At 36.8% G+C, this 25,038-nt stretch overlaps 3 protein-coding genes across 7 annotated transcripts; all 3 read left to right on the forward strand.

The window, feature by feature from the left end:
- Positions 1 to 289: 289 nt before the first annotated feature.
- Positions 290 to 6,283, forward strand: LOC143906239 (putative sodium-dependent multivitamin transporter). Of its 4 annotated transcripts, none has more exons than XM_077422190.1 (9): positions 290 to 439; positions 2,645 to 2,769; positions 2,892 to 3,113; positions 3,201 to 3,541; positions 3,631 to 3,750; positions 4,021 to 4,238; positions 4,452 to 4,669; positions 4,740 to 4,990; positions 5,066 to 6,283. In XM_077422190.1, the coding sequence occupies exons 2-9, from the start codon at positions 2,650 to 2,652 to the stop codon at positions 5,373 to 5,375; spliced, it is 1,800 nt and encodes a 599-aa protein (XP_077278316.1). In that variant the 5' UTR covers positions 290 to 439; positions 2,645 to 2,649; the 3' UTR covers positions 5,376 to 6,283. The 4 variants fall into 4 exon arrangements, with proteins under 4 accessions (XP_077278316.1, XP_077278307.1, XP_077278297.1 ...); XM_077422181.1 differs by lacking the exon at positions 290 to 439 and adding an exon at positions 468 to 1,231 and having other exon boundaries at positions 5,069 to 6,283; XM_077422171.1 differs by lacking the exon at positions 290 to 439 and adding an exon at positions 470 to 1,231.
- Positions 6,284 to 11,338: 5,055 nt separating this feature from the next.
- Positions 11,339 to 19,478, forward strand: LOC143905378 (sodium-coupled monocarboxylate transporter 1). The gene is made up of 9 exons (XM_077420794.1): positions 11,339 to 11,751; positions 14,470 to 14,815; positions 14,975 to 15,200; positions 15,787 to 15,854; positions 16,019 to 16,314; positions 16,559 to 16,777; positions 16,880 to 17,063; positions 17,341 to 17,628; positions 18,015 to 19,478. Exons 2-9 carry the CDS (start codon positions 14,483 to 14,485, stop codon positions 18,264 to 18,266), a joined length of 1,866 nt encoding a protein of 621 aa, XP_077276920.1. The 5' UTR covers positions 11,339 to 11,751; positions 14,470 to 14,482; the 3' UTR covers positions 18,267 to 19,478.
- Positions 19,479 to 20,130: 652 nt separating this feature from the next.
- Positions 20,131 to 24,523, forward strand: Myd (stromal cell derived factor mayday). 2 transcript variants are annotated; one of them, XM_077420843.1, is made up of 5 exons: positions 20,131 to 20,675; positions 21,281 to 21,770; positions 22,370 to 22,654; positions 22,732 to 22,913; positions 23,275 to 24,523. In XM_077420843.1, the coding sequence occupies exons 1-5, from the start codon at positions 20,547 to 20,549 to the stop codon at positions 23,449 to 23,451; spliced, it is 1,263 nt and encodes a 420-aa protein (XP_077276969.1). In that variant the 5' UTR covers positions 20,131 to 20,546; the 3' UTR covers positions 23,452 to 24,523. The 2 variants fall into 2 exon arrangements, with proteins under 2 accessions (XP_077276969.1, XP_077276973.1); XM_077420847.1 differs by having other exon boundaries at positions 20,132 to 20,675; positions 22,370 to 22,633.
- The last annotated feature ends 515 nt before the right edge of the window (positions 24,524 to 25,038 follow it).

Genomic DNA, 25,038 nt, shown 5'->3' on the forward strand with positions numbered 1-25,038 from the left:
ATAGAAAATCTCTTCAATATTATACGTAAATAGCTGTAAACGAGTTTGAGAAATTTCTGGAGCACTTGGAGCGACACACGCACGTGACAATATTTCAACGCCAATTCCGATTCGTAATTAATCACAGGTTGAAATCGAAGAAATTAAACTGCAAACTTGGCGGGCCTCGCGCGCGTCGTCCACACGCGCGTCCGTTCCTGATGTGTACATTGTGTACGGAAGAACCGGTCGCTGGTTACGGAATTTCAGAGTCCCGGGACGACAATGGACAGAGGCGGAAACGATCGAACCGGTCATGTTGGAGCGTGCGCGAGGGGTCGTCGGGCCGCTGAGAAGGAAGAAATAAAGGCTCCGTCTCCTGCCTGCCGTCCGCAATTCCCCATTTGCCCGGCGGCAGTCGGACGGATTTGTCGCCCACGGACTCCGGACTCCGAATCAGGCAAGTCATCGAGGCAGACTGTTGCGTTTAAAACCCCCCGTGCGAGAACGTAACCACGTGTGTGCGTCACACGTATATAGACACATATACAATATAGGTATATGTATGTACATATACGACGTGTCGAGACGTCGCGCGTCGGGGCGCTATCGCAAACGTTTCTCTCGCCTCGCGAAACCGGTCACTGATAGTTTTACGTAATCGCTCGGCGCGTTTGAATGGAGCGTTAGACGGACGTACGGCGTGGACCGGAGGCGTGGAACGACCGTGTTTCTTTCGCGTTTTATCTCATGAAATATGCGTGCCACGTGGCCGCCGTCGTCGTCATCGCCGATTGATCGCCGCGTCTCCGCCGAGCTCGGAGTAGGAGAGACAGGCGTGATCGGCACGTGCGCGGAACGAGAGAGAGCTGATTATACTGATATCGGCGAAATCGGATCGCTCCGTTCATCGCTACTCTCCGCCACGCCGGCGAATCTTGAAGACGAAAGAATGCGCACCGCGTGAAAAGGGCGAAGAGAGAGGAGAATGGACTCACACGTCGATTGACGTCAATAATGACGAAATCAATAGCCGAGCGAGACAAATCGCCTTGATTGCCGCTTATCTGCGTAAATCCGATAAAATTTATTTCGTGTCGTCAACGTGCATCCAAGGTCGGTTAAGTCGTGAGACATCAACTATAAGGATCATAAATGCAAAATTGCATTTTAAAACGTCTCCGTGATAAATGAATCATGCGTGCGCTAGCTTCTGAACAATATTCAGCTTTTAAGCATTATTTTGATATAGGTATGTGAATTTGATTGGAGGGACATGGTGCAATGTGTGGAAGTGAAAAAGCAAGTGTCCGAATTTTGATATTTAAATGTTTTCGCTATTTTTTCCCCTCTTTTGTGTCGTATGTTGCAAAATATTGTACGTCGAAATAACATTGAGTTTAAATAGTTTTATTACATGAAGTAATTAAAAGTATTGCAAAAGTTTAAAAATTAAAAGAATGCTATCTCTATAAGACTCACGGACATTACATAATAATTGATTATTGTTTACTGAATTGATCTTTGTTTTATTGCACATTTAAATAAGAGAAAATATATTGTCCCCTTTATGTTTTAAAGTTTTAAAGTTTTTAAGTTTAAATTCTCATTTTATAAAGCAGCGAATAATTTCTAAAACTTTTTGATTAAATAACAATAAGTGAATATATACCGTTTATGTGAATAACACAAGCAATAGAAATGCGTCTTATACGGATGGGCTGGATCTCTGCGTCTAATAATAATATTTTTGCATACCTATATCTATTTTTCCAGCTGTGCAAACTCTGCACGCCGAGTGCCGATGAGCTTGAAACGCAGTCTCAAGTTGAAGCCGAAATAATACACAGAATTAAAAAAAAATTAATAATTATAATTTAATAATATAATGCTAAATAAGCATGTTTTGAAAACAAATTGCAAAGAATTTATCGCGAACAATTACTTCAGCCAGGATTCGAACCTATAGAACTTTCTAACATCTAGAACGAATGTCTTTTTATCAATTCGACCATTGAGGCACATATTTATCGCGATAAACATTAAATGATAAGTAAAACCGTCATTTTAGACGACGTGCATTAGTAAGTTAATAAGTAAACTTGACCGTTTTATGTTTCCAGACCGCGACATTAACTCGCCGCCGCGCAGTTTGCTGAGCTGGAAAAAAATGTATACGTAAAAATATTTATTGGACACAAAAATCTATAGCTCATTTGTATATATAAGGCATATTTCTATTACTTTTTAACTAAAGTTTCTTTAGCCTTCAAATCTACCTGATTCATAATATTCAATCACCGTTTGACAGCCGAATGGTTGTCATTTGGAATCGGGACTGTCTTTTAAGTGCAACATTGTCTCAATTGTCCTCTACTTACGAATTGTATTACTTCTACGTTTTTTACCGCGAACGTGAGATTATTTTGATTTAATTGTTACCGCATTGCTGATGATGGCTCAAAGCAGAACCGAAACGTCCAATTTATAATTATGTATTCTATTAGTTATTAAGGATTTATATATAATGTTAATTACGTACCCATAAATCGTGTTGAACTCGCAAAATTCTTTTCTACTTGTGTTACTTTTTAATTTATTTAAATATATTTTATTTCTTTTTCTAAAATTGAATACAACATTAATTATTTTGATTTGATTTCAGACGAAATGGCAGAAGTAAATACCTTAGGATGGATCGACTATCTGGTTATAGCGGTGATGCTGTGCATAAGTGCTGGAATTGGTATTTATTATAGATTTAGCGGAGGACGGCAAAAAACTATGGAGGTAATTATTATTATTAGATTTTTTTGTTAAAAAAAATTTCTTAAAACAAGGTTACTTTTTTCTTCAACGCCTTTCTGTAATGGGCAACGTGTTTGTAATGAAGGGTAACGTGTGTTTCACAGGAGTACTTCATTGCGAGTCGTTCAATGAGCATCGTACCAGTTGCAATCGCTTTGATGGTCTCCTTCATGTCTGCCGTTACGCTGCTCGGTGTGTCAGCTGAGAATTATACATACGGGACGCAATTTGTTGTGATAAACTTATCGTATTTGATAGGTACACCGATCGTATGCTACGGATTTCTTCCAGTATTCTTCAAGTTGCAGGCGACAAGCGCCTACGAGGTGAGTTCTCGACGAAATTTAATTTCGCTCCGAGAAGGCGTTTCCGATAGCACATATATATTTAAAAGTGTATTACTTCTTTTTTAGTATTTAGAAAAGCGTTTCGGAGTGAGAGCTAGGATGATGGCTAGTTTTGTTTATTGGATTCAACTGCTCTTGTACTCAGGAGTGGTGCTTTATGCCCCTTCTCTAGCCTTGGAAGCGACCACAGGAATCTCTAAGACTGCCAGCATCATTATTATTGGCCTCGTGTGCGCCTTCTATTCGAGTATAGGAGGCATTAAGGCCGTGCTGATAACCGATGTATTTCAAGGTTTACTTATGTTCGCCTCAGTGTTTTTGATTATTGGCACAGCCGCGGGTGATGTTGGAGGATTGGGACAGATCTGGGAAATCGCGAAGCAGGGGCAACGGCTCGAGTTTGATAGGTATCATTAATATGTTTATATGCAACTGCAATAAACTCGACGAATCATAAACACGTAACGCACTAATTGATACTTTATTTTTGTTACAGCATTGATCCGGATCCAACGGTAAGACATACCTGGTGGTCTCTTACGTTCGGCGGTTTATGTACCTTTTTATCACTTTATGGAGTGAATCAAGTACAAATACAGCGTACGCTGACTCTGAAGTAGGTTTCATAATATGGTATATAGTCTTACTAGCCCCGGATAAGATTAATAATTGTATCAAATATGTTAAAGCATTGCTATTGTTCTACTTATTGTGTGTAAAACAAAAGTCAATCAAATAATTTTAATCTTTTTCACGTTATTAAGTATTATTTTCTTACATCATGTTTACTGATTGAATTGCGTTTGAAAAATTGGAGAGAAAGAAAGAGAGAGAGAGAGAGAGAGAGAGAGAGAGCTGCATTATATATAAATAAATTTCATTTTAGAAATATGCGATCTTCGCAAACGGCCATGTGGTTGTCCTGGCCGATTCTGACACTTCTTTCGATCACAACTTGCTTCTCAGGATTGGCAATATACAGCAGATATTACAATTGCGATCCATTTCTCCAGAAAAGAATTTCTTCGCCTGATATGCTCATGCCACTATACGTTATGGACACAATGTCCCAAATACCTGGCTTAGCAGGTCTCTTCGTTGCGGGTAATGCTTTTATCGCAAATTAACTCTGGTCTTGGTTTACTTTACTTTATAGAAATTACGTATTACAGATTATGAAAATAAAAATATCGGAGAGTACAAATGCTCGAAATTTGATTTTACGCATAACTTCAATATATTTTTAAAACGAAAGCGCGCATCACACAGAGTGGATATTGCAATACTAATCTTAGACCGTCATCTGTGTGTTTCCAGGTATTTTTAGCGCAGGCCTCAGCACAATCTCTGCGGCGCTGAATTCTCTAGCGGCAGTAACGTTAGAGGATTATATAAAACCCGTACGTAGAAAGTGCATCAGGCATGAATTCTCCCCTACAGAGTCAGCTTCGGTCGCTAAAGTGCTCGCTTTCACGTACGGTATGATCTCCATTGCGCTGGCATTTTTAGCGCAATTTTTGGGCGGGCTACTTCAGGTAATGCAACTTTATTTTCCCTAAACGTAAGATCGAGGACGATAAGATATAAATTTCTCTTTTATCGTAGGCTTCCTTAACTATTTTCGGAGTAGTCGGCGGTCCGTTGTTAGGCATTTTCACGCTCGGCATGGGCACGGAATCGGCGACGGAAGGCGGTGCGATAGCCGGTGTTCTCACGGCGTTCTCATTTTTATTCTGGATCGTATTCGGTGGGCCGCGTCCGATCCCACCTAAATTGCCGACGACTATCGAGGGCTGTAATAATAATGCTGCAAACATAACGATGTCCGTTCTGCAGAACGTTACGAGCTTCTCCAAGTAAGTGCATGATTCGTCGAATATCAGCTATTTGCACGTATCATCTAAATCTAATGGATCGTATCTCCTTTTCAGAAGCACCGGCGACAGTTCGTACTTCTATTTATATCGCATTTCGTACATGTGGTACTCTCCTCTCGGATTCTTAATAACGGTCGTGATTGGACTGCTCGTCAGCCATCTGTCTCGTTTGTTTATCAAAAATCAAAACGACAATTTAGACACTAATCTATTCTTTCCCATAATAGCGCGGCGTATTATACGGAAAAGGCGACGTAACGACATAGAGAATGAAGAAGATCCTGCGTTAGATAGAAAGTATTCTTTCAGCGACATAATCCGCGGGAAAGACAGTGCCACCGATAAGATATGTACAAAACTTTAATAGTTTAATTGTTATTTGAAATTAATAGGTGGACATTCCGTACTTATAATCGGAGGAAATTTACGTTCGAGCCAAAATCGTAAGGAGAAAAATATTTCTCATTCCTCGGGACCTAAATGAAAATAGTGACAATTTTGAGAAAACCGCGGGTTTAGCAAATTGTATCAATGACTTACAATTAGTGTAAGAATAGAACTCGTATTTGTAAGAATAACTTTATGCACAGGTACATAATTTTTTTATTAATATTTTTTTAGATAGTTTTGTTTTAATACGTAAAGTTAGGCAATTGTGAATTGCAACACAATGTCTTCCACGCTGCGTTTGGCACTGCCAATTTATACCGCACTGAGAAAAAAATTTTCTGCGTTTTAATAAATATTGGTTTGTATACAACTGTGACTTTATTTACTAAAATGCAGAAAGTTTTTTTTTCAGTGCGTGTGTATAAGTAAAAATCTCTTACAAACACAACGATGTTTGTAAGAGCTATGCGTATTTTGTGTAAAAACTTTTACAGTGGAACATATCTTTATATAGGTACGTAATAACTTCAGTTCCTGTTACGTACATAATTTTCGTAGATGTACTTGAAGGGAATCTACCTCTTAGAAAATCTTGACAATATTTAACAATGTAAGATGACAGGGAAAATGTAAGCTTTAAGGCATTACGCTTGTAACGTCTGTATAGAGATTCTGTAATAACTGTCCCCGATGATAAAGAATCGAAATAAGTTATGTAGCCTATACGTGGTTACTTCTCGTTGACAAACATTTGCGTAAGATACGCAGTTGTCCGATCATTTAGGAAGACTTACTATTTTCTATAGATTGATTTAATCGCGACAGCAATATCTGCAGATTTTGTTGGTGAGGTTTGATAGTTAAGAGAGAGCTTGAATATGATTGTGTGAGAAAAAGGATATATATACACATCGTTCATAAACGATGTGTATATTCTTAAAATTTTGATTTAAAAATGTACACCTGAATAACAATACTGTGCCGTATTTAACATTAAATATTAATATATTTAATGTAAAATTTTATAGAAGTGTTTAGTAATGATGTTAATATTTAAGAAACCAACAAATCATGTTTAACAGCATGTATTGAGAGTTCAGTATTTGTTTAAAGTTTAAATAAATATTTTTTTGTGCTAAAAATATGAGTGTTTTGTAATTATTGTATACTCTCAATTTAGACGACAAACTTGTAATTTTATATTAAAATTGATTGAATCGCGTGAACAATTTGAAAAATTACTTTACATAACATATGTAATTCTACCGGAAAACATATATTTAAGTATGGTAATTATTGCTAGCAATTAGGAAGAATCGTCTAAATAGCCAATTATACTTACATAATAATTTCAACGATTAATAGCAAACTCCTTCAGATTTATAAGTTTATTTTTACATTATTCTGTACGTAAAGGCCCCCGCACAATGAAAAATATAAGAAACCAGAAACAGATATTAGCGATTAGGACTAACAAATCAGGAATAAAGCTGAATGCACAATAAAAAACACAGGCAATAGATTTTTAACTATTTCTATTGGAAGCCGTGTATCAATGATGCTATACCAGATTGATTCCTGATTTCTTATTTCTAATATCTGTTCCTTATATTTTGATTGTGCGGGGGCTTTTAGAAGTAAATCTCATCAAGTAGTCGGTTGTGCCAATACAATCTAATAACATAACTTCGTCATTAGATAGCTAAAACAATACTCGATAATTTCAGGATGTGGAAGCGCAAAAACTTTCCTGTTTCTCACCTGGTTTTCAAGTCGCGGCTTTTCTGCACAGTTTTATCTATACGTGTACCAACTTTTGGCTTCCTCGAAATCCCTGCGGTATGGAGCGCGCAAAAAGAAAAAGAAAAAGAAAAAAAAAGGTCTCGGAGTTTATGCAAAAACATGTCACCACCATTGCACAACGGATGGAGGGGAAAAAGCCAAGGTGGCAGCGGAAAGATTCTGGTTCGTTCGGATTGACACGCGCCAGATTGAACCAACGCCGGGCAGTTGAAACCAGTTTCAATTTATGCGACTCCGCCGGGCCGCCGATCGGGACTCTCAATGGGCCCTTTTTAATTATTTTTCCACTGTAATGCGTCGCGGGAGGCGGGGGAGGGAAGGGGAGGCTATAAAACAACCCGGTGTCTAAGTTTTCTTCCTGGTCCGGGTGACCGTTTGTTAATGACCAATTAAGTCATCAGCGTAACAGAAGCGGGTTGGCCTCATCTTCGTCATCAGAGATGTCAAATATCTCGATGACCTTCCTTTGCGCGGGAATCGATTTCCTTGACGTGTGCTCCCGACGTTGACTCTTGGCCACATTTAATTTACCACTTTTTGCTTTGTTTTGTTAATTTATAAACGAGCAAAGACGAGAGACCCACGCGGAATTAGCGGCATTCGAGCTTTGTATCAAACACTCTCATCTATCGTTTTAGAAAAATTAGTAGTTTGAGAAACTAAAGAAGGTATATTTTTTCAATTCAGATTTTTCGGTTATTATCTTATCGAGAATTCGCGCGAAACAAAAACAATTATAATTTATGTTTCTTTAATTCAGATTTTAATTATCAATTATCCTGTCCGACAATCTGCATGAAATAAAAGCAATATTATAATTCAATATAAGTTATACCTTAATTTTATATAAATTAATATTATTTAAGTAATTACAACATAATGTTGTACAAATTTTATGTGACAACATATCGCCATGTGGAATTTATCATGATTTTCTCTGCAATTGGCAACATTTTAATACAATATCCACGTTACGTGTCACGTAGCATTGCTTAAAAATCGTATGGACGTATCATTTAGATATTATTTCTTCAATTTTATTTCTTATTTATATATATATATATATATATATATATATATATATATATATATTGTTTTATAGAGTAATAGGAGTTTGTAACTCTCTTCATTCCCGCGTTCTCGTTGTATTGTTTTTGACAACACATTTAGATTATCTTTGACTTTTGATGTCAACATGTATCTGTACGTGTAACGCCTTGGATTTTAGCCTCGTAGGAGTAAAGTCTCTATTTCGAGTGCTCAATCGTGTCCCAGAGTGATATGTGATAATAATATAGTTCGTTTGTTTTCAGTTTAACGATGTATACGCGTTTCTATGTGTAATCTGTCAATTTTAGAATCAAAACGTACGCATAAATAATCTGGTCAATGTAACATGACTTGTCACGACATTTTCGACCGCGATCTGACATTTTATGAATAGTTTAACGATCTTATGAGAGGCATCTGTAGGATTTTCTACGACTAAAGTTTGATGAAGGGTGAGTAGTAGTCATTGAAATTTGGCGAAAATTGTCTTGGTAGCGACACATTTTTGTGAGACGGATTTTTTAATAAGTTCACACTTGACACAATTTTTTAAAGAAATTTTAAGGAATTTTTAAGGATAGGTGATGGTTATTAAGAGTTTTGCTTCTCAATTTAGTTTCTGCGATCGAAATCCCATCCTGTCCATTAATACCAAGAGTTTAATATTTCAATACGATTACAAACGCACGTGTGTAAACAATTTGACAGTTATAACGCGACTTATACACCGCGCAATTAGCGCACATATTTTGCAGTTTGCGTCACTCACATCCGAGGAATATCGTGATTAGCGCGGATAGAAATGATAGAAATAAGATAAAAACTGTTCATCAACTATCGCCCTTCGTCGATTTTATTCGGAATTATCTGGTTAGATCTGAACACGACTGCGTCCACAGAGTGTCCTAGAAATTCTTCGTTCTCTCGAGACGCAGGTATTAGAGAAACAATATCGGGAAGCTGTTGATATAAAAAATTCTCAATATAAAAAAACCGATATCTTCGTGGAAGGTCGATAAAAATGTGATTTTTTAACATTTGCTCAATGAAGAAAAATGAGCAAATAATTTGCAATGCGTGTTTTGGTATCAAAATTTTGACTTAAATTTGAGTTATTTCCTTTTTCTCTTATACAAGGTTAATAAATATTTTCGTTTAAAGAAATCGCCCGCCGTTTGTTATAAAGTCGAGATTATGATTTTAATTAAATGCATGATTTATGCGATTTTAATTTCAATTGACGCACATCGGTGCATAGTCCTGCAACTGTTAGAAATTCCCGTCTACCTAGTTTGTTTATCATCCTGTAAACCATAACCGGTTAAATGTGGACTTAGCTGGATTCGCGCGGCGGCGTGGTTTTCGCGCGTGCTGCGACTTCTTATAAGTTGGACATGCGACATTGGCTTCTTGTCTTAGCTCGTATATCGGCTAATCGACCATCGACCCTAAAATGTTACGCAAATCGTCATTCAAAATTATATATACATCGTCCTGCGTAATTAAGCAGGAAGAAGAACTCCAATAAAAAGTATATGTATTAAAACGAAGCATTCTCGGAGAAGCGAGAGAGGGAAGAAAACAATAGAAAATTATGTTTCGAATAAATTTATAAACATTACAACAACTTTTTGAACATTTATGTGAACCATTTCGAAAGTAAAGTCATCGAATAAGTGTAATTTAAATTAAACGATGAAGTTAAATGAATGCTTTTGCGCCGATATGTTTTTCGTACGTTTATTATGACGAATATTCAATTATTCATGTAAACTAATCGGAACAGATTGATGTGTATCAGAGAGAGAAAGATGCAAAAGAATTAAAAAAATAATAATAAAATATATTAAAAAAGTAAATACGTTAACACACAGTCGATTCTTCTGTCAAAAACTGTTTTTATATTCAAACGTTTTAAAAGAAATTATCCCTTTCTATATATTGATGCAACAAACAAAATGAGAATAAAAAATTAATAACGTACTAAAATAATATAATAATGAAAAAATATCAAAATAGAAAACACATTAAAATTTTTTTAGTAAAATATATTATTTTATTTCTCTTCTCTTCTCTCTCTCTCTCTCTCTCTCTCTCTCTCTCTCTTTTTCTCTCTCCCCCCCCTTTGATTATTTTTTCAGTATTCTTCTACATTCACACATAAATTGAGAGTTATTAATTATGTCTGGTAACGTAATTTATTAGTGAGTTTGAATACGATAGAAAATAATACGTGTAGAACACCATAATGAAGACATGTGTTCTCTTCTTTTGTACCTCCTGCATTGTTCTCGTCACACAAAATAAATCACGTGGAATAAACTTATAGAATCAGATATTTGACGAACAAACGTCGACCTTATTTAAACACATATTTTTTAGCAGATATATTCACCACTTGGTCATGTATCTCGCTACGCTATACCAGTTTTGTATGCACCAGTTCAAATAATTTTCAATGTGAATCCCCAGTGTCGACTATTATCTACTGTAATAATACATTAACCTTGGAACATATAAATCTTGAAAAAGAAAAAAATTGAACACGATATTGTTTTCGTTGAGCCAGCTTAATAATTAAGCCAATCATTGTTTTTATATGTTTTTTTTTATGTATCTCGTTTTACATGCAAAGTGATATGATCTTTCCTTTTACAAAGATGCGGCGTATTTGTGCAGCACAGTACAGAACAAAAGCGTTTCATCAATTTGCCTTCAATATCGTTTAATCATTCGTAAAAATTAAGTTTTACGCCATGTTGCATTTTTATTTTCAGATGCATTATTATTTTTAAGGCGAAAATTTTGTTACCCTTGAAATTATTATGTTTAAACTGGCAGAATGCAAATCGAGAAAGCAAAGAAAGCGCGTAATTTGTATAAATATGCGTAATTGCAAAGCCGCAGATAAATCATGGAAGCGATGTAAGGATCAATTACATATGCTTTATCGATTTGTTATCGATGCGGTGCGGTGATGACTAGATGATTGTTACTGTTTCGGCGAGTTTCACGCTGAAACCCGCGCGTCGCATGTAGTAGTAGGGAGATGATGAGACAGTCCGTATAAAGGCGCACACGTGACAATTAAAACGAACAGTCTCGATTCCGTTCTCCGTTTAATCCGTCGTTCCTGCGTGCCATTATATATCGCGAAAATCGCGGACTAGGTGGGGCGCGAGGGCAGAAATCGGATCGGAAATCCGGAAGGATTTTGCAAATACTTGGCGATTCTTCGTCTGCGAGTCTCTTCCCAGGCGAAACGAGCAAACTCGCGTGTAAGAGCGCGAGATTTCGATCGAGGGAAGCTCATCAGCCGATCATATATGCGTTACATTAGGAAAACGAGCAAAATCATTCAGCTGCAATTTCGCACGTTCCTATTACCAGAAATTGGCACGCGCGACTAAGCGCGATCCAGGCGCACGAATTTTTCATCTTGCGCGTATAGATTTCGGGTGATCCGTCCCACGACTTGAAAGAAGCGATATCGAGGGGTAAGATCTACAAACCTCTTTTTTTTAACGTTTCTTAATTAAAGCCGAAAAAAATTTGTTTCTGCGAGTATATAAACTTTCAAATTGACGATTGCTCGCTTTCTCCATTAACATTCTTGATGCAATCGTGTAACGGTGGAAAGTGCAGCGTTTACAGAAATTTATTTTATTTTTGTTTCTCGTAGCTTCTGCACAGATGTAATGTGCGAATTCAGCTTATGTACTTTTATCGGTGATTTAAAAATTAAAGTATCTTAGAAATGGACTCCCTTGCTTTTCGAAAAAATATTTCTTACAAAATTCTTTTGCTTTATGTAGAACCTACTTGTTATATATTACTTGTACAATTGTTCTTGACGCACTTTTACTGCATGATAAAATACTAACAAGTACATTTCAGTACTTTGTCGTTTCACGCATGAAAATACTGTGTCGGATTAAACTTTAGATACGTGATTATAATATTTCTCGAGTTTCTACGAGAAATAAACACCGTGGTTTTGTAAAGATAAAGGCAAGAAAATAATTTGTTACAATAATAATCACTGTATAATAATTGATTCGTACTGTCAATCATTTTTAAACAGTTCTGCACGTTCTCGTTAGATCAGATAGGTATACGTAAAACAGAAACTACGGTCAGATATTATAAAATAATTTTGTAAGTGGATTAAAATGTATTTTCCCTAGCTTTACATGTTAAATTTAGATATATATCGATAATAGAGTTATTTAGTGGCGTAACAACGGATATTAGTTTTAAATTATCTCATTACTACAATAACTGAGCAAATATTTTGATACTGATAACTTAGTTATTATTTTACGAAACAGTCTATAAGATAAGAAAAATTCGAAGAGATAAGAAAAAGTGTAATATTATTAAATTTTAAAAGTTCGTAAAACCATATATATATATATATATATATTTACGATTTTCATTATTAATTAATTTCAATAAACTATTTTCTGACATTTTCTTATATAAATTTTTTAAATGTTAGAACTCCAATTATTTCAATCTCAGAACGTGTTTTAACTTTAATCGAAAATAGAGTATATTGTGAGATATATTATATTTTTCAATTAATTTAAATTAATTTTTGAAAAATATAATATATTTTTTGTTTCCAACTTTTAGTTATATTTATTAGTTTTATTACCTAGATTATATTTCGATATTGAAATAACCGGTTCCAACCAGTGAGTTATGAGTCCAACCGGTTCAAACACATATTTGAATAATGATCGAGAAATAGTTAATAACAATGCTGATGATAGTTATTAGCAATTATTTCAACAGCTATGTGCAAATTATTAAACTAGAATTACGTCAATTGCTATACCTCACTTTGATTTTATTACGCAATCATCAATAGGTCAACAAATGATGTGTTTCTCTTGATAAGAATCTATGCTTCGCAAGAAATGTAGATTGGCTTGATTATTTAGTCTTTCATGTTGATTCACGCAATGGACATTTAATGAGATTGATTTATGCTTGCTTTTGTTATTTATGCTTATGTTTTAAAAATGTGACATAAAGTGGATAAACAGTGTCATTTCTTGCAAAATTTGCAAAATATGAATAATATAAATTGTATCCAACATCTTAGCATTCCATAAATTTTCCACACCTACGACTAACACCATATTGACGCGTTGATTTGAGTTAATTGATATTTTGATCAAAGTGGTATCGATGACGTTTGAATCAAGACGATATATCTTTGACATGATCGATAAGATTTAAGGTGAATGGTGTCAAACGAAAGAACCAATTGAGACTGTCTCGTATATCAATTTATCTGAGCGTTGTTAAAGCATCATTAAAATTATTGTTGAACAATTTTCTGAAACTTGCTGTGTCGCTTGGCGAATATTTTTATATTAATTTCTGTTGCCAGATAGTTTTTTAAAAAGTTAATTAATATTTTGACACACTTAAAATTAGACTTGACACGTGCGTAAAAATCACTTTGTTGGTACGCAGTCATGTCGCAAGACATCGGCTTATACAGCCAGCTTATGAAGTGAATCATAATTGACTGATAATTCACGCAGCATGCAGATGCAGATGACTGATAAATTAATAATGATGTAATTAAAATTGTCAGTTGTGATAAGTGTACTTTCCGAATAAACTGATAACTTACAGATTTCTGAATAAACATTATGTCTTATATTACTTAATTTCTTAATTCGCATTTTTCTATGGAGAGTTAAATTCCAAACTTACTAAAAATTATGTTTTTGAAGTATTTTTTGGTCTATTCGGCTATGTATAAAAATAATCATTAAATATGTTAAAAATATAATTATCTTATATTAAATGAGAGAAAAAGAGGCAAAACAGGAAATAAATATCAAAAACGTAATCTTTAACGACTTTAGAATTGGTCTCGGCAAAGATTTGATAAAACGTTATTTTTTAATTATTTTTCCATATCTTTAACACGAAATTTCCTTCGTATAAGTAAACCTCAAATTAAATTCAAGTAAAACTTACTGGAAATTAAATATAAAATAAGATTTTGCTTAAACTCATAAAAACGTGTCATTTTTATCGCATTCAATTAAAAAACCTACAACATCTCTAACGACAAATAAACTGTTTCTTTAGATTTATCAATTAATTCTCAACTTTGTAAATTTTTTTTTCTCAACTCTGTATAGAATTATAAAAATACAGTGTGTAAAATAAAAAACGATCGTCAGGTACTTCTAGAAAATGCGGCCGCATCTTCTCGTTCTGTTCTTCTTCCTGTCGGCGTCATCGGCGGAGCAGCGGCGCGCAAGAAGCGTCGAGGAGGAATGCCGCGCGGAACATCCCACCTTGCTCTATTATTTCTCATGGGCGGATTATACGGTGTTCGCCACAATGCTGCTGGTGTCGTGCCTGATTGGCACCTTCTACGGCTTTTTCGCCAAGAAGCAGGAGACCAGTCAGGATTTTCTGCTGGGCGGCTCCAGCATGAGCACGTTCCCCATGGCGATGTCATTGACCGCCAGCTTCATCACGGCCATCGAACTCCTGGGGAATCCTGCGGAGATGTACCAACAGGTACGGAAGTTTAAAACAATATAAATTGTCAAACTCTATTACAATCGGAGACGATCGAAAAAGAACCTGAGAATTTGCGAAAGAAAGTTTCTCAAGTTTAGTTATTAATAGAATCTTCTTTAAAGATCATCTCCGAAAATGTCGCCGTTTCCGTTGCAGGGAACTCAATTCTGGATGACTTGCATCTCTTTCATACTCGTGGTGCCGATCACCTCCTGCCTGTACCTGCCGGTGTTTATGAAATTGAAGCTGACATCGAGCTACGAATACCTGAATTTGCGCTTCGACCGGCATTGCCGATTGCTCGCGAGCGTGTTGTATATGTTGCAAATGGTGCTGTACACGTCGGTAGCTGTGTACGCACCTGCATTAGCGTTAAGTCACGGTAAGTGATAACGGACGATCCTTTAACCTGGACTTATATCGCTGGACTCTTGTCCTCCAAAATGACATAATTGAAATTAAGTTATAAGCACTTTTATAATAAATATCGCTTTTTGCCTTTGCTTCAAATCACAGTTGAAGAGCTATATTTGTAATTTTATTACCATTAAGTTCATAGCTAAAGCAACAAGGATTTATTTGCAAGATAACTTGCAATCCGGTTACAATATAATAAAATAATGCAGATAATTGTGAGAGTTACAAAGTTTGGCACAAGCTCTATTCGATGTAATATAAAGCATATTAAAAATCTTGAAGTTTAACCGCTCCGTTCGAGGCGCTAGTTTGCAAAAAATAACTTTGAAAAGAAAAAAGAAAACTTTTACACTCCTAAAACTCGCTCAGAATGATTCCCGTTATTGATCTTCTTATAATCGCATTTCACTGAATTGGTCTGGATAGTTTCCGCCACAACTTTAGAAGTATCTGATAACATTTTGACAATTGACCCGTCCGTATCTCACAATTCTCACAATTCACAAAATTCAGCAACTTTAAAATTACAAACAATTTTCTTTAATTTGCAGTAACGGGCCTGAATACTTACATAGCCGTCACTCTAGTCTACGTTGTCTGCATTTTCTACGCCTCACAGGTTTGCATTATTTTCGCGTAAATTGTAGACATAAATAATCGAACAATATTGCATGTATTTCGCGCTAATTATCGCAAAAGATATAATTTTCTTTAACACACACGTACAATAATATTTGTATCTCTTGCGCAATCTTAATTCATTTGCTGTTACATTCTCGACAGGGTGGTATGAAAGCCGTGATAATGGCCGATACCTTCCAAGCCGCCGTACTTATTGGTTCGTTGTTCCTCATCTTGGGCTACGGACTGTCCTGGGCGGGTGGAACTGCCCGTGTTTGGCAGGAGAACGCGAATTCCGGCAGGATGGAATTCTTCAATATGGATCCTAGTCCTACGGTACGGCACAGCTTCTGGAGTGTTGCGATCGGTGGTACTTTCTACTGGACCACCATGTTCTGCAGCAACCAAGCGTCCGTCCAAAAGTATCTCAGTGTCGAGAGCATCTCGCAAGTAAGAATGTAAGTTTCTCAGACCGTAAAGAAGTTTTAGTTAACAAGCTGCAGCAAGCTGTAAGTTTTTAAGCGGCAATTCTATACGAGCAATATAATTTATTGTATTCGATCATCGTTATACTTTATTGGCGCTTGATCGAGATACAGTTCAATGAAAAATTTGAGTTTTTATTATAAAAAAAATTATATGAGTTATTATATTATTAAAAATGTATCATCGCTCATATTAATTAATTATTGTTTTTTACAGAGCGTTGTGGGTGTCTGCGTTTGGCATGATTGTAATTTATAGTGTGAACTTTCTGACTGGAATGGTGCTGTACAGCGCTTACAAAGACTGCGATCCTTTGACAGCCGGATATATAAGCGGCCAGGATCAAATACTTCCGCTGTATGTGATGAATTTCTTGGGAAGCCTTCGTGGAATGCCCGGATTCTTCGTGGCTGGTATCTTCGCCGCGTCTCTCGGGTTCGTAGAGAACGTCTGAAGAAAAAATTATATAACATATCTAATAAGAAAGAAATTTATCATTTATTTAACATCTTGAACTGGTATATATATATTTTACAGAACTGTGGCGAGTGCTCTGAACTCGTTGGCAGCGATAACCTGCGAGGACATTTTTCGTGGACTTCTCCAGATAGACTTGCCGGCGAGCAAAGGCGCCATTTACGCCAGATGGATCAGCATATTTTTCGGAGCCCTCAGTTTCGCGCTGGTTTTCGTCGTCGAGCGTCTCGGTAGCGTTCTGCAGGTAGCTTACATATTTCACTTGCGTCCTTTGCGAATTCGCGGAATATGAGACTTGAAGAAAAATAATAAACATTCTTCACGTATACCTTCCTACGTTATTATTATCTTGCGACGCAATGCCGTGGTACAGTCCAGCTTTTTGTAAAACAGTTTAGCTGTCTCATTTTTTCTTTCCTATATATATATATATATATATATATATATATATATATATCGCGCTGTAAGTTAACATTCTGGTCTATCGAAAGGCATTATCAAGGAAATCATTGTTTCTATAGGTTGCGCTGTCTTTCAATGGCATGGTTGGCGGTGTGACTTTAGGCTTATTCTCCTTGGGCATGTTTGTGCCATGGGCTAATGCCAAAGGAGCAATAGTAGGTGCTATCACGAGTTTGGTAGTCGTGCTGTGGATCGGATTAGGCGCCCAAGTTGCGGCTGTAAACGGACAGATTCATTTGGAAAGCAAACCCACGTCGATTGCAGGTTGCCCCTGCATAAATGAGACCACAATCGTGATCGATCAAATCGAGCACAACTCCGCTGATGAAGTCTGGTCTATATACAAGGTAAGATTTGTCTTCGCGAAAGCATATGGTTCGCAATTACGTAATGTAACTATGCCTCCTAGCGTTTCAATTCGTTACAAAGTTGCATACTATTTCTGCAATTAAACGCCTATTAGTAAACTGTAAAACGTTTAAGTTTTTAACTTATTTTTTTATAATTAATTAATTTAATTTATATATAGATTTGTTAGACCCCGCGCAATTATATGGTCATAAACTCGTTCATTTTAAGTTTTGATTCTTCTCGCCATGTATTTGCTTTTTTTTCGCATAATGATTTGTTTCGCGATTGTATAGTTTCTGTGAAAAGAGGAATTTATTCAAGGTCTCGTATACGACAAGTACATTGACAAATGAAGATAAGTCTTACGCGATATGATTTGCAGACCAGTTACCTGTGGTACAGCGCGATCGGTTGCACGTTGACCATGCTGGTGGGCCTGGCGGTGAGCTTCGCGACGGGCGCGCAAAATCCCGCCGACGTCGATCAGGATTTCCTGAGTCCGCCGATCGCGGCCATGTTCCGCATGCAGACGAAGCCTCGCGCCTCCACAAATGTCCAGGGCATCGCGAACTTCGGCCTCGAGCTGGAGGATGAAAAGCCGCGGCAAGCGGACGTTTGCAAGAGCCCGAAGTGATCTTCTCGCGAGAGGGATCATCGATGAAGATCAAACACGCCTGGGGAACGTAGACGCCGAGAGCGAGAGAGCAATCTAATTCACTAAACATTTCGTCGGATGATTTATCCAGATGACCGAAGAGTTGCACGCGGCGGGATATTCATCCTCCGAGGGTTCGCTTTGAGAGAGAGCGTAAAATCCATTTCCCAGACGGCGCAGAAATTTGACAAACACCTGTTAGATTTAGAAAAAGTTCTGATCGTTTAATCTGGACTTGAATGGAATAAAATGTTTCATCGTAATTCCACAGTACTTTCTTGCCAATATTAGTTTCGAGGGACAACTCGTGGGCCTGTTGAGAATGAAACCCAGAGTTCTGCGATTCGTACATCGTATACCACGAGGATTAATTTAATTAATCGCAATGAATAATCAATACAAAGGTATAGTTTGAAAATAATTACAGAGAGTCTTATTTCCTCTAACATTCGTACGTTTTTTCTTCCTGCGCAAAGTGATCCGAGAGTATGTGACTGACAAAATATATAGTAGACGTTGCAGCAGCGCTACGGAATTTATTCCCAAAGATATATTACCACGACGGAACAGGACGGATGAGGGAGAATTATGAGTTTTTTTGTTATCGAGTTTGCTTGAAAACGACGCCGTATAATTTATAAAAGAAACATCGCGCACGTCTGCATTGTTTAAGAGCATTTCTTTATAACATTCTGAATAATGCGATTTGACTTGCCTAGCTAGACTTTCCCATGTAAACGGGATAACAAAAAATTTAGATTATATATTCTACGTATAATTTATATACAATTTATATACTATAACCGCGTCATTAAATAACCATAATTTATTATTAAATATTACCAGTAAATCAGAAGAAGATTACTTAAGTCTTTCTTTTCTTTTATTTGACGCACGACCGATTTTACTTCCAGAATTATTTTATCAGTTTATACCTTGCGCATTTTGCTTCGCGTTAGGAATTCTTATATCTTACGGAAACAGGTATACTTATCTCACAGCACGCACTAAAGATATTTGACTGTATCATTATGTACTTTTATCTTTTTGCTTTCGCATAATTTATTAACGAGACAGCGAATATTGTAGGATAGCAGATTGAAATAGATATTAAAATATTATTATTATACTTATTTCTGTGTAAATATATTTTTGTGGAACAAATAAATATTTAATGATATGGAACAATAATTACAAGTTTAAAGAAGGACCGATTTTAATGATTATATTAATAAAATAATCGATTAATCGCCAATTGCACAAAGCTAAATACTTCCTTATATGAGTAAAAACAATTTTAACAATAAAAATCTTTCTTTAAACAAATATCTAGAGCTCACACAATTAATAAATCAAAAAAGGAGCTTAGAGCTGTAACAGCTAGGGTGTCCTTTCCTTAAAGTCTCTTTCAGCTAGTAATTAATTTCCAAACGTTAAGTTATTGAAACTAATTAGTAATTTTTTCGTATTAATCTGAGCAATTCTTTGAAAATAAAAACAATTGCAGTTTCTTGCCCAAAGCTCTTCGTAACTTATGGCCCAGTCAGTCAAACTCTTATTCTACCTGATGCAATTGCGGTAGCGAAATAAAAAGTCTCCCTTAGGTAATATTTTAGAAGAAGATATATTAATAAATGCGCGGTATCCACTACCGACCAAGCGCACAAGCATCGGTATTCACGTTAAATATCTAAGTACGCTCACCGCGTACGTTAACACCCGTTTGTGTTATTGTCGGAGGGAGGAGAGAAGGAGAACGAGACAGAGTGAAAGTGGATCAATACGGAGTACACGGTGAGCGTTGCGGCCTGCATGGCAGCGTGCGGCTGTTTCTCCTGCGAGGCCGCCCGTTCGCGCTCGCGGCTCGCAAGGCACGATCACCGCCACGCAGTTGACGGATCAGATCCCGTCGTCTTTGACAGTCGTGCACGTCGTCGACTTTATCTCGCGAATTTCATCCGCGGGATTGACAGAGGGGGATGCGCGGGGCTGGCGATCGGGTCGACGGTGTTCCATCGAGGGTGTTCGACTTGGCGCGTTAGGCGTTTCATCGGGATTTGATTCCTCGGGACGATTAAGAAGATTGATAGTCTCTCTCGCCGGGAGAGACTGATGTCACCTCGTCCTCCGATCTTCGATTACTCCCACCGCTGTCCGTTTATCACTGACAATCGTATATAGGGTGTCGTATATAGGGTCGCGTGTTCGATTATGCAGGCGCGGTAGTGACGGACGAGCGACAGATCGATCTTTCGCCGCATGGGAGTCGGGAAGATTGGAAACTTGGCCGGTTTGTGGTTGACGGGGAAAACGAAGAGGGAATTAGAAAGCGGCTCTCGCGGGTCACCGTGTACATGTTACGTCGCCGAGATGTACCTGTCTCATCTTGTGAGTAAGAACAAAAGTCACCGGCGCATTTTATCGGGATATCTAATATTACATAAAATCCGCTTTTGCTCCTTGATTCATAAGTTACACGTTGATTACGTTATTTATTTTGCGTAACACGTTTTACTCGTACCGCTGTATCTATATATAGTGCACCGAAACTTTTTAAAGTTCTAAAGCTTAGTTGAAGCGTCATTTATTTTACAAAAAGGTATAAGAGGATTCTCAAAGTTGTTTGCTACGTTATTGAGCACAAAAAGTAAACCTAAGCAATAAATATATAGATTAATTTTATATTTATTGTATTGTTGACTAATGGAAATGTATTTGTAAATTACAACAAAACGAAATAAGTGATTTGCAAATATTATCTATATTTTTTATTTAAGTTTTTATCTATATTTTTTGTATTATGGATTTCTATATATCATTCTATATTTTCCAAACCAATTTTTTCGCTGATATATTTTATTCAAATACCTCCTTCTTCTTTATCCATAAATAAATTATCCATGTTCGCAACTTTATTTCTATCGACTCATATTTTTTTCTTAATAACATAAACTTGTCAGAAATAGTTGACGAAGATTAAATCTCCTCAAAAGGTACGAAGGGCGACCTGCAGGCAGGAACTGACTTGCCTGCGATTTCTGCGTTGGACCGTCCTGGTGCCGCTCGTGATTTATATATCGCTCCTATTCGTCAAGTACAATAAAAGCGTGCCTCTGAAAAGTTTATCGACCCCATCGAGCGACAGGGACAAAGAGGGTGTCGCGATGGACAGCTTGTTCTTCGAATTGGAGGCCGTGACGGCGGACAAGAAGAGCTTGGCGGGTTACAAGGAGACGGGAGACGTCGTCAATCGGCTAGGTGACGAGGAGAGCGTACGGCGGAAGGTCGCGGAGGCGGAAGATCGTCAGGATCCGAGGAGCCTTCTCGAGGACATTTTCCGGAGGGCCGACACCGACGAGAACCAATTGCTGGATATCCAGGAACTGGCCAAGTGGATCCACGCGAAGATCACCGAGCATATCACGCGCGCCATGCGCGAGAACGTCGGCCTGTTCACCGCCATCGACAACAATCCTAGAAACGGTAGGTGTCGGATATTATTGCGTTTTGCTGATTGCGGTGCGGTCGATACGAGCGTTAAATTAAAATCAATCGGGTGCTCGGCCAACGCCAGCGTTAATTAACGTTAATTAACGCCATCTACGCGAATGGCTTTATTTCACGTTGATCATCGTTTTCGAGTCGAGTCGGATTTCGGTCGTGATTGCACGTGAATAATTGACGAGTGGTTTCTATACTCTGTTACGATTCTATATTGATGTCAAATAATTAAATATTAATGTAGAATATCAAAGAGAAAACCCACATTCTCGCCACAATACACGCGCACGTTTAAGCATGGTTTGTTTTGCTATTCTGAAACTATTACGACAATGGAACAACGGAGCTAAAAATCTCCTTTATTAATTCATTAATTGATGAATAAGTCAACTACAATTGATAATACATAATTAATATATATATTTAATTAATTTATTAATTGTTTAGTTTAAAAACATAACGTTTTGGGAAGAAATTCTTGTGACGTGTATAGTCTTAGAAAAATCGAAACAGAGCTAAAGTAAATTAAGTTTGATAATATGAACTAACGTTATTAATAATTTCTTAATATTTGGTCACAGGTGAGGTATCGTGGGACGAATATCACGCTTATTTCCTGAGGACCCACGGTTTCTCCGAGACCTACGTAAATTCCCACAACAAGAAGCACAGCGAGATGCCGAGGGCGCTGAAGGAGAGCATAATGAGGGATCGTGCGCGGTGGGCCGAGGCAGCTAGGAACGATCCCGAGAAGTTGGCGCTGGACGAATTTCTAGCTTTCACACATCCCGAGAGCAGTCACCGAGCTCTTCTGCAAATGGTGGAGGACCTCTTTGAAAAATTCGGTCGGGCATCATCAGAGTCCTGTATACCTACTTTTTACTTTAGTTTCGACCAACGCAAATTCGCGTTAACCGCAGCCCGCGTTCGTGTACTCTTCCAGATCGGGACGGTGACGAGCAGCTAACGGAAGACGAATTCTCGGATTTGCCGTCGGAAGGGATCGGTCTGGATTTACGCGAAGATCGACAGCAGTCGATAGGAGGCAGCGAAGACAGGCGTAAGGAGTTCCGACATCTGATTGACAAGAATAAAAACGGGAAAGCGGATCGAACCGAACTGCTGGTGAATAATAGAATATGTAAAGAGACGTAAATAAGTTAATAAGAGACACGGAGACTCCGCGATTCAACGAACGAACAGTAGATGAACAATATTATTTATTGCAAGCGATATTTTGCAGCGTCTTTCCCTTAAATATGACGCAATGTAAGAAACGCTTGAAAGAGACAATTTTTGCGAAATATTTTTGCAAAATTTTAACTTTGAACACATTGTGACTGTGTATTAAAATTAAATATCTCACGAGATTGGCATAATGAAATATTCTTTTGTACATCTTTACGAATCGCTATACGCATAGACGTGTACAAAAGTTTCTTTGTTTTTTTTCGACTTTATGATAAAACCGAAACTTTTCTTTTAGATGTACATCGATCCACGAAATCCCAGACATGCTATCCAAGAGGCCCAACACTTGATCACTCTGTCGGACACGAATTTGGACGGGAAAGTGGATCTTCCGGAGATTCTGAGCAAGATGGACCTATTTCTCGACAGCAAGATGGTAGACACCGAGAAAAGTTTTCACGATGAATTTTGATAATTTCCGCGTGTAAACGAATGTAATTATAAACATTGGAAATTGAAGAAGAAGGTTCCTTCGCGCGAGATACTGAGAGGTTTTAGACAATATGATTTTTCCATCGATGGTCAATGAAGGAAGACCAATAATATATAGTTAATTAATCGATTTGTGCAGGGTACACATTAGCAAACTTTAACGGAGTTTCTTTACGAACGTTCATCGACTTATCGCGCAAATAGAAATTGTATAGGTTTTTAGAACGTATCTGTGATAGTCTTTACGACGTAGATTGAATATCGTTTAAGTAGGCACAATTATTGAAGTATTTGAAGTTATGACTATAATGGCGGATAAGCGGTACGTTAATTTGTGATAAACAAGGAAATGATTCAATCAGATCGTTCACCCTTAGGATGATCAATAATTAATTGGATGAACGACGATAATGAATAGGTCGTAAACTATATCTAGAAGACTTATTTAGATTCCAGATACAGAGATTAAAAAAAAATTCTCCGTTTTGAATTATCGGTGTAAAGATATCGTTTGAATCGTGCAAGAAGAAAATAGCAGAGATAATAAATAACATAATATAACAATTTAATTTGTGATATTAATGAGATAATTAATATTAATATATACAACAATATGTTCGTACGTTATATATATATGATAAAATGATAATATAATGCTACGATATTATGTAATGTAATATTATATATTTAACATGAAACATATGTCACACACACACACATATACACTGAATGTCTTTGAAGGCGAGAAACTGCAAAAAGTTTGCGAAATTGAAAAGCGGGAAATGTCTGAAGATGTTATGACCAAAATATGAAACATAATAAGCCCGCTTTGACGAAGGCCTCTGACAACTTGGAGAACTGAAATGCAACTCGTTGCTCACTATCGACGAAAAATGTATATATATGTGACGACTTAATGTAATCTCATTTTAAGGCAAAAATTTCGTATTACATACATTTTAAAGAGAAAAATCGATGTTCCCTCGTAGAAAGATTTGCTAGCGCGTTTTTCTATATTGTGATCTGGCACAATAAAACTTATTTAGAAACAAGCCGCCTGTGTGTTGCTGCATCTCATCCTTTCGTTTTGACAACTTCGAACGCAATATACCTGTTAAATATCTCAAAGTTCTTTTTATTTGCAATCTTCGACACTTGTATATCTTTTTGTTAAAATATATTAAATTTAAAGTTTTATAAAGTAATTAATATTACAAAAGAATTAAATATTAATAAGTTGTAACAATTTGTTACATTTTATATAACATTAATTGTAAAAAATGTTGTATTTTCTTACGTACAAAATGTTTTCTTTTCATTTTTAGATTCCTAAGAAAGATAGTGAATTTATCGATTAATGAAATATGATCGTTGAAATAAGCTTTATAAATAATCTATGCTGCTATGCACGATGTAAAGTCACCTCTACTACGTTGGAAATTATAACGTTACGTTATTGGGTAAACTTTGGTGTAAAACTTTCGTATTTCGTTTACCTTACTTTTGCGACGTAAAAGTCATTTATAAACTTTCCTACGTTAAAGTATATCTAATCCTGTGATTGAAA

The sequence above is a fragment of the Temnothorax americanus genome, unplaced genomic scaffold, assembly GCF_048541705.1.
Source record: "Temnothorax americanus isolate GAGA-0224 unplaced genomic scaffold, ASM4854170v1 Scaffold11, whole genome shotgun sequence".
Classification (NCBI taxonomy): domain Eukaryota; kingdom Metazoa; phylum Arthropoda; class Insecta; order Hymenoptera; family Formicidae; genus Temnothorax; species Temnothorax americanus.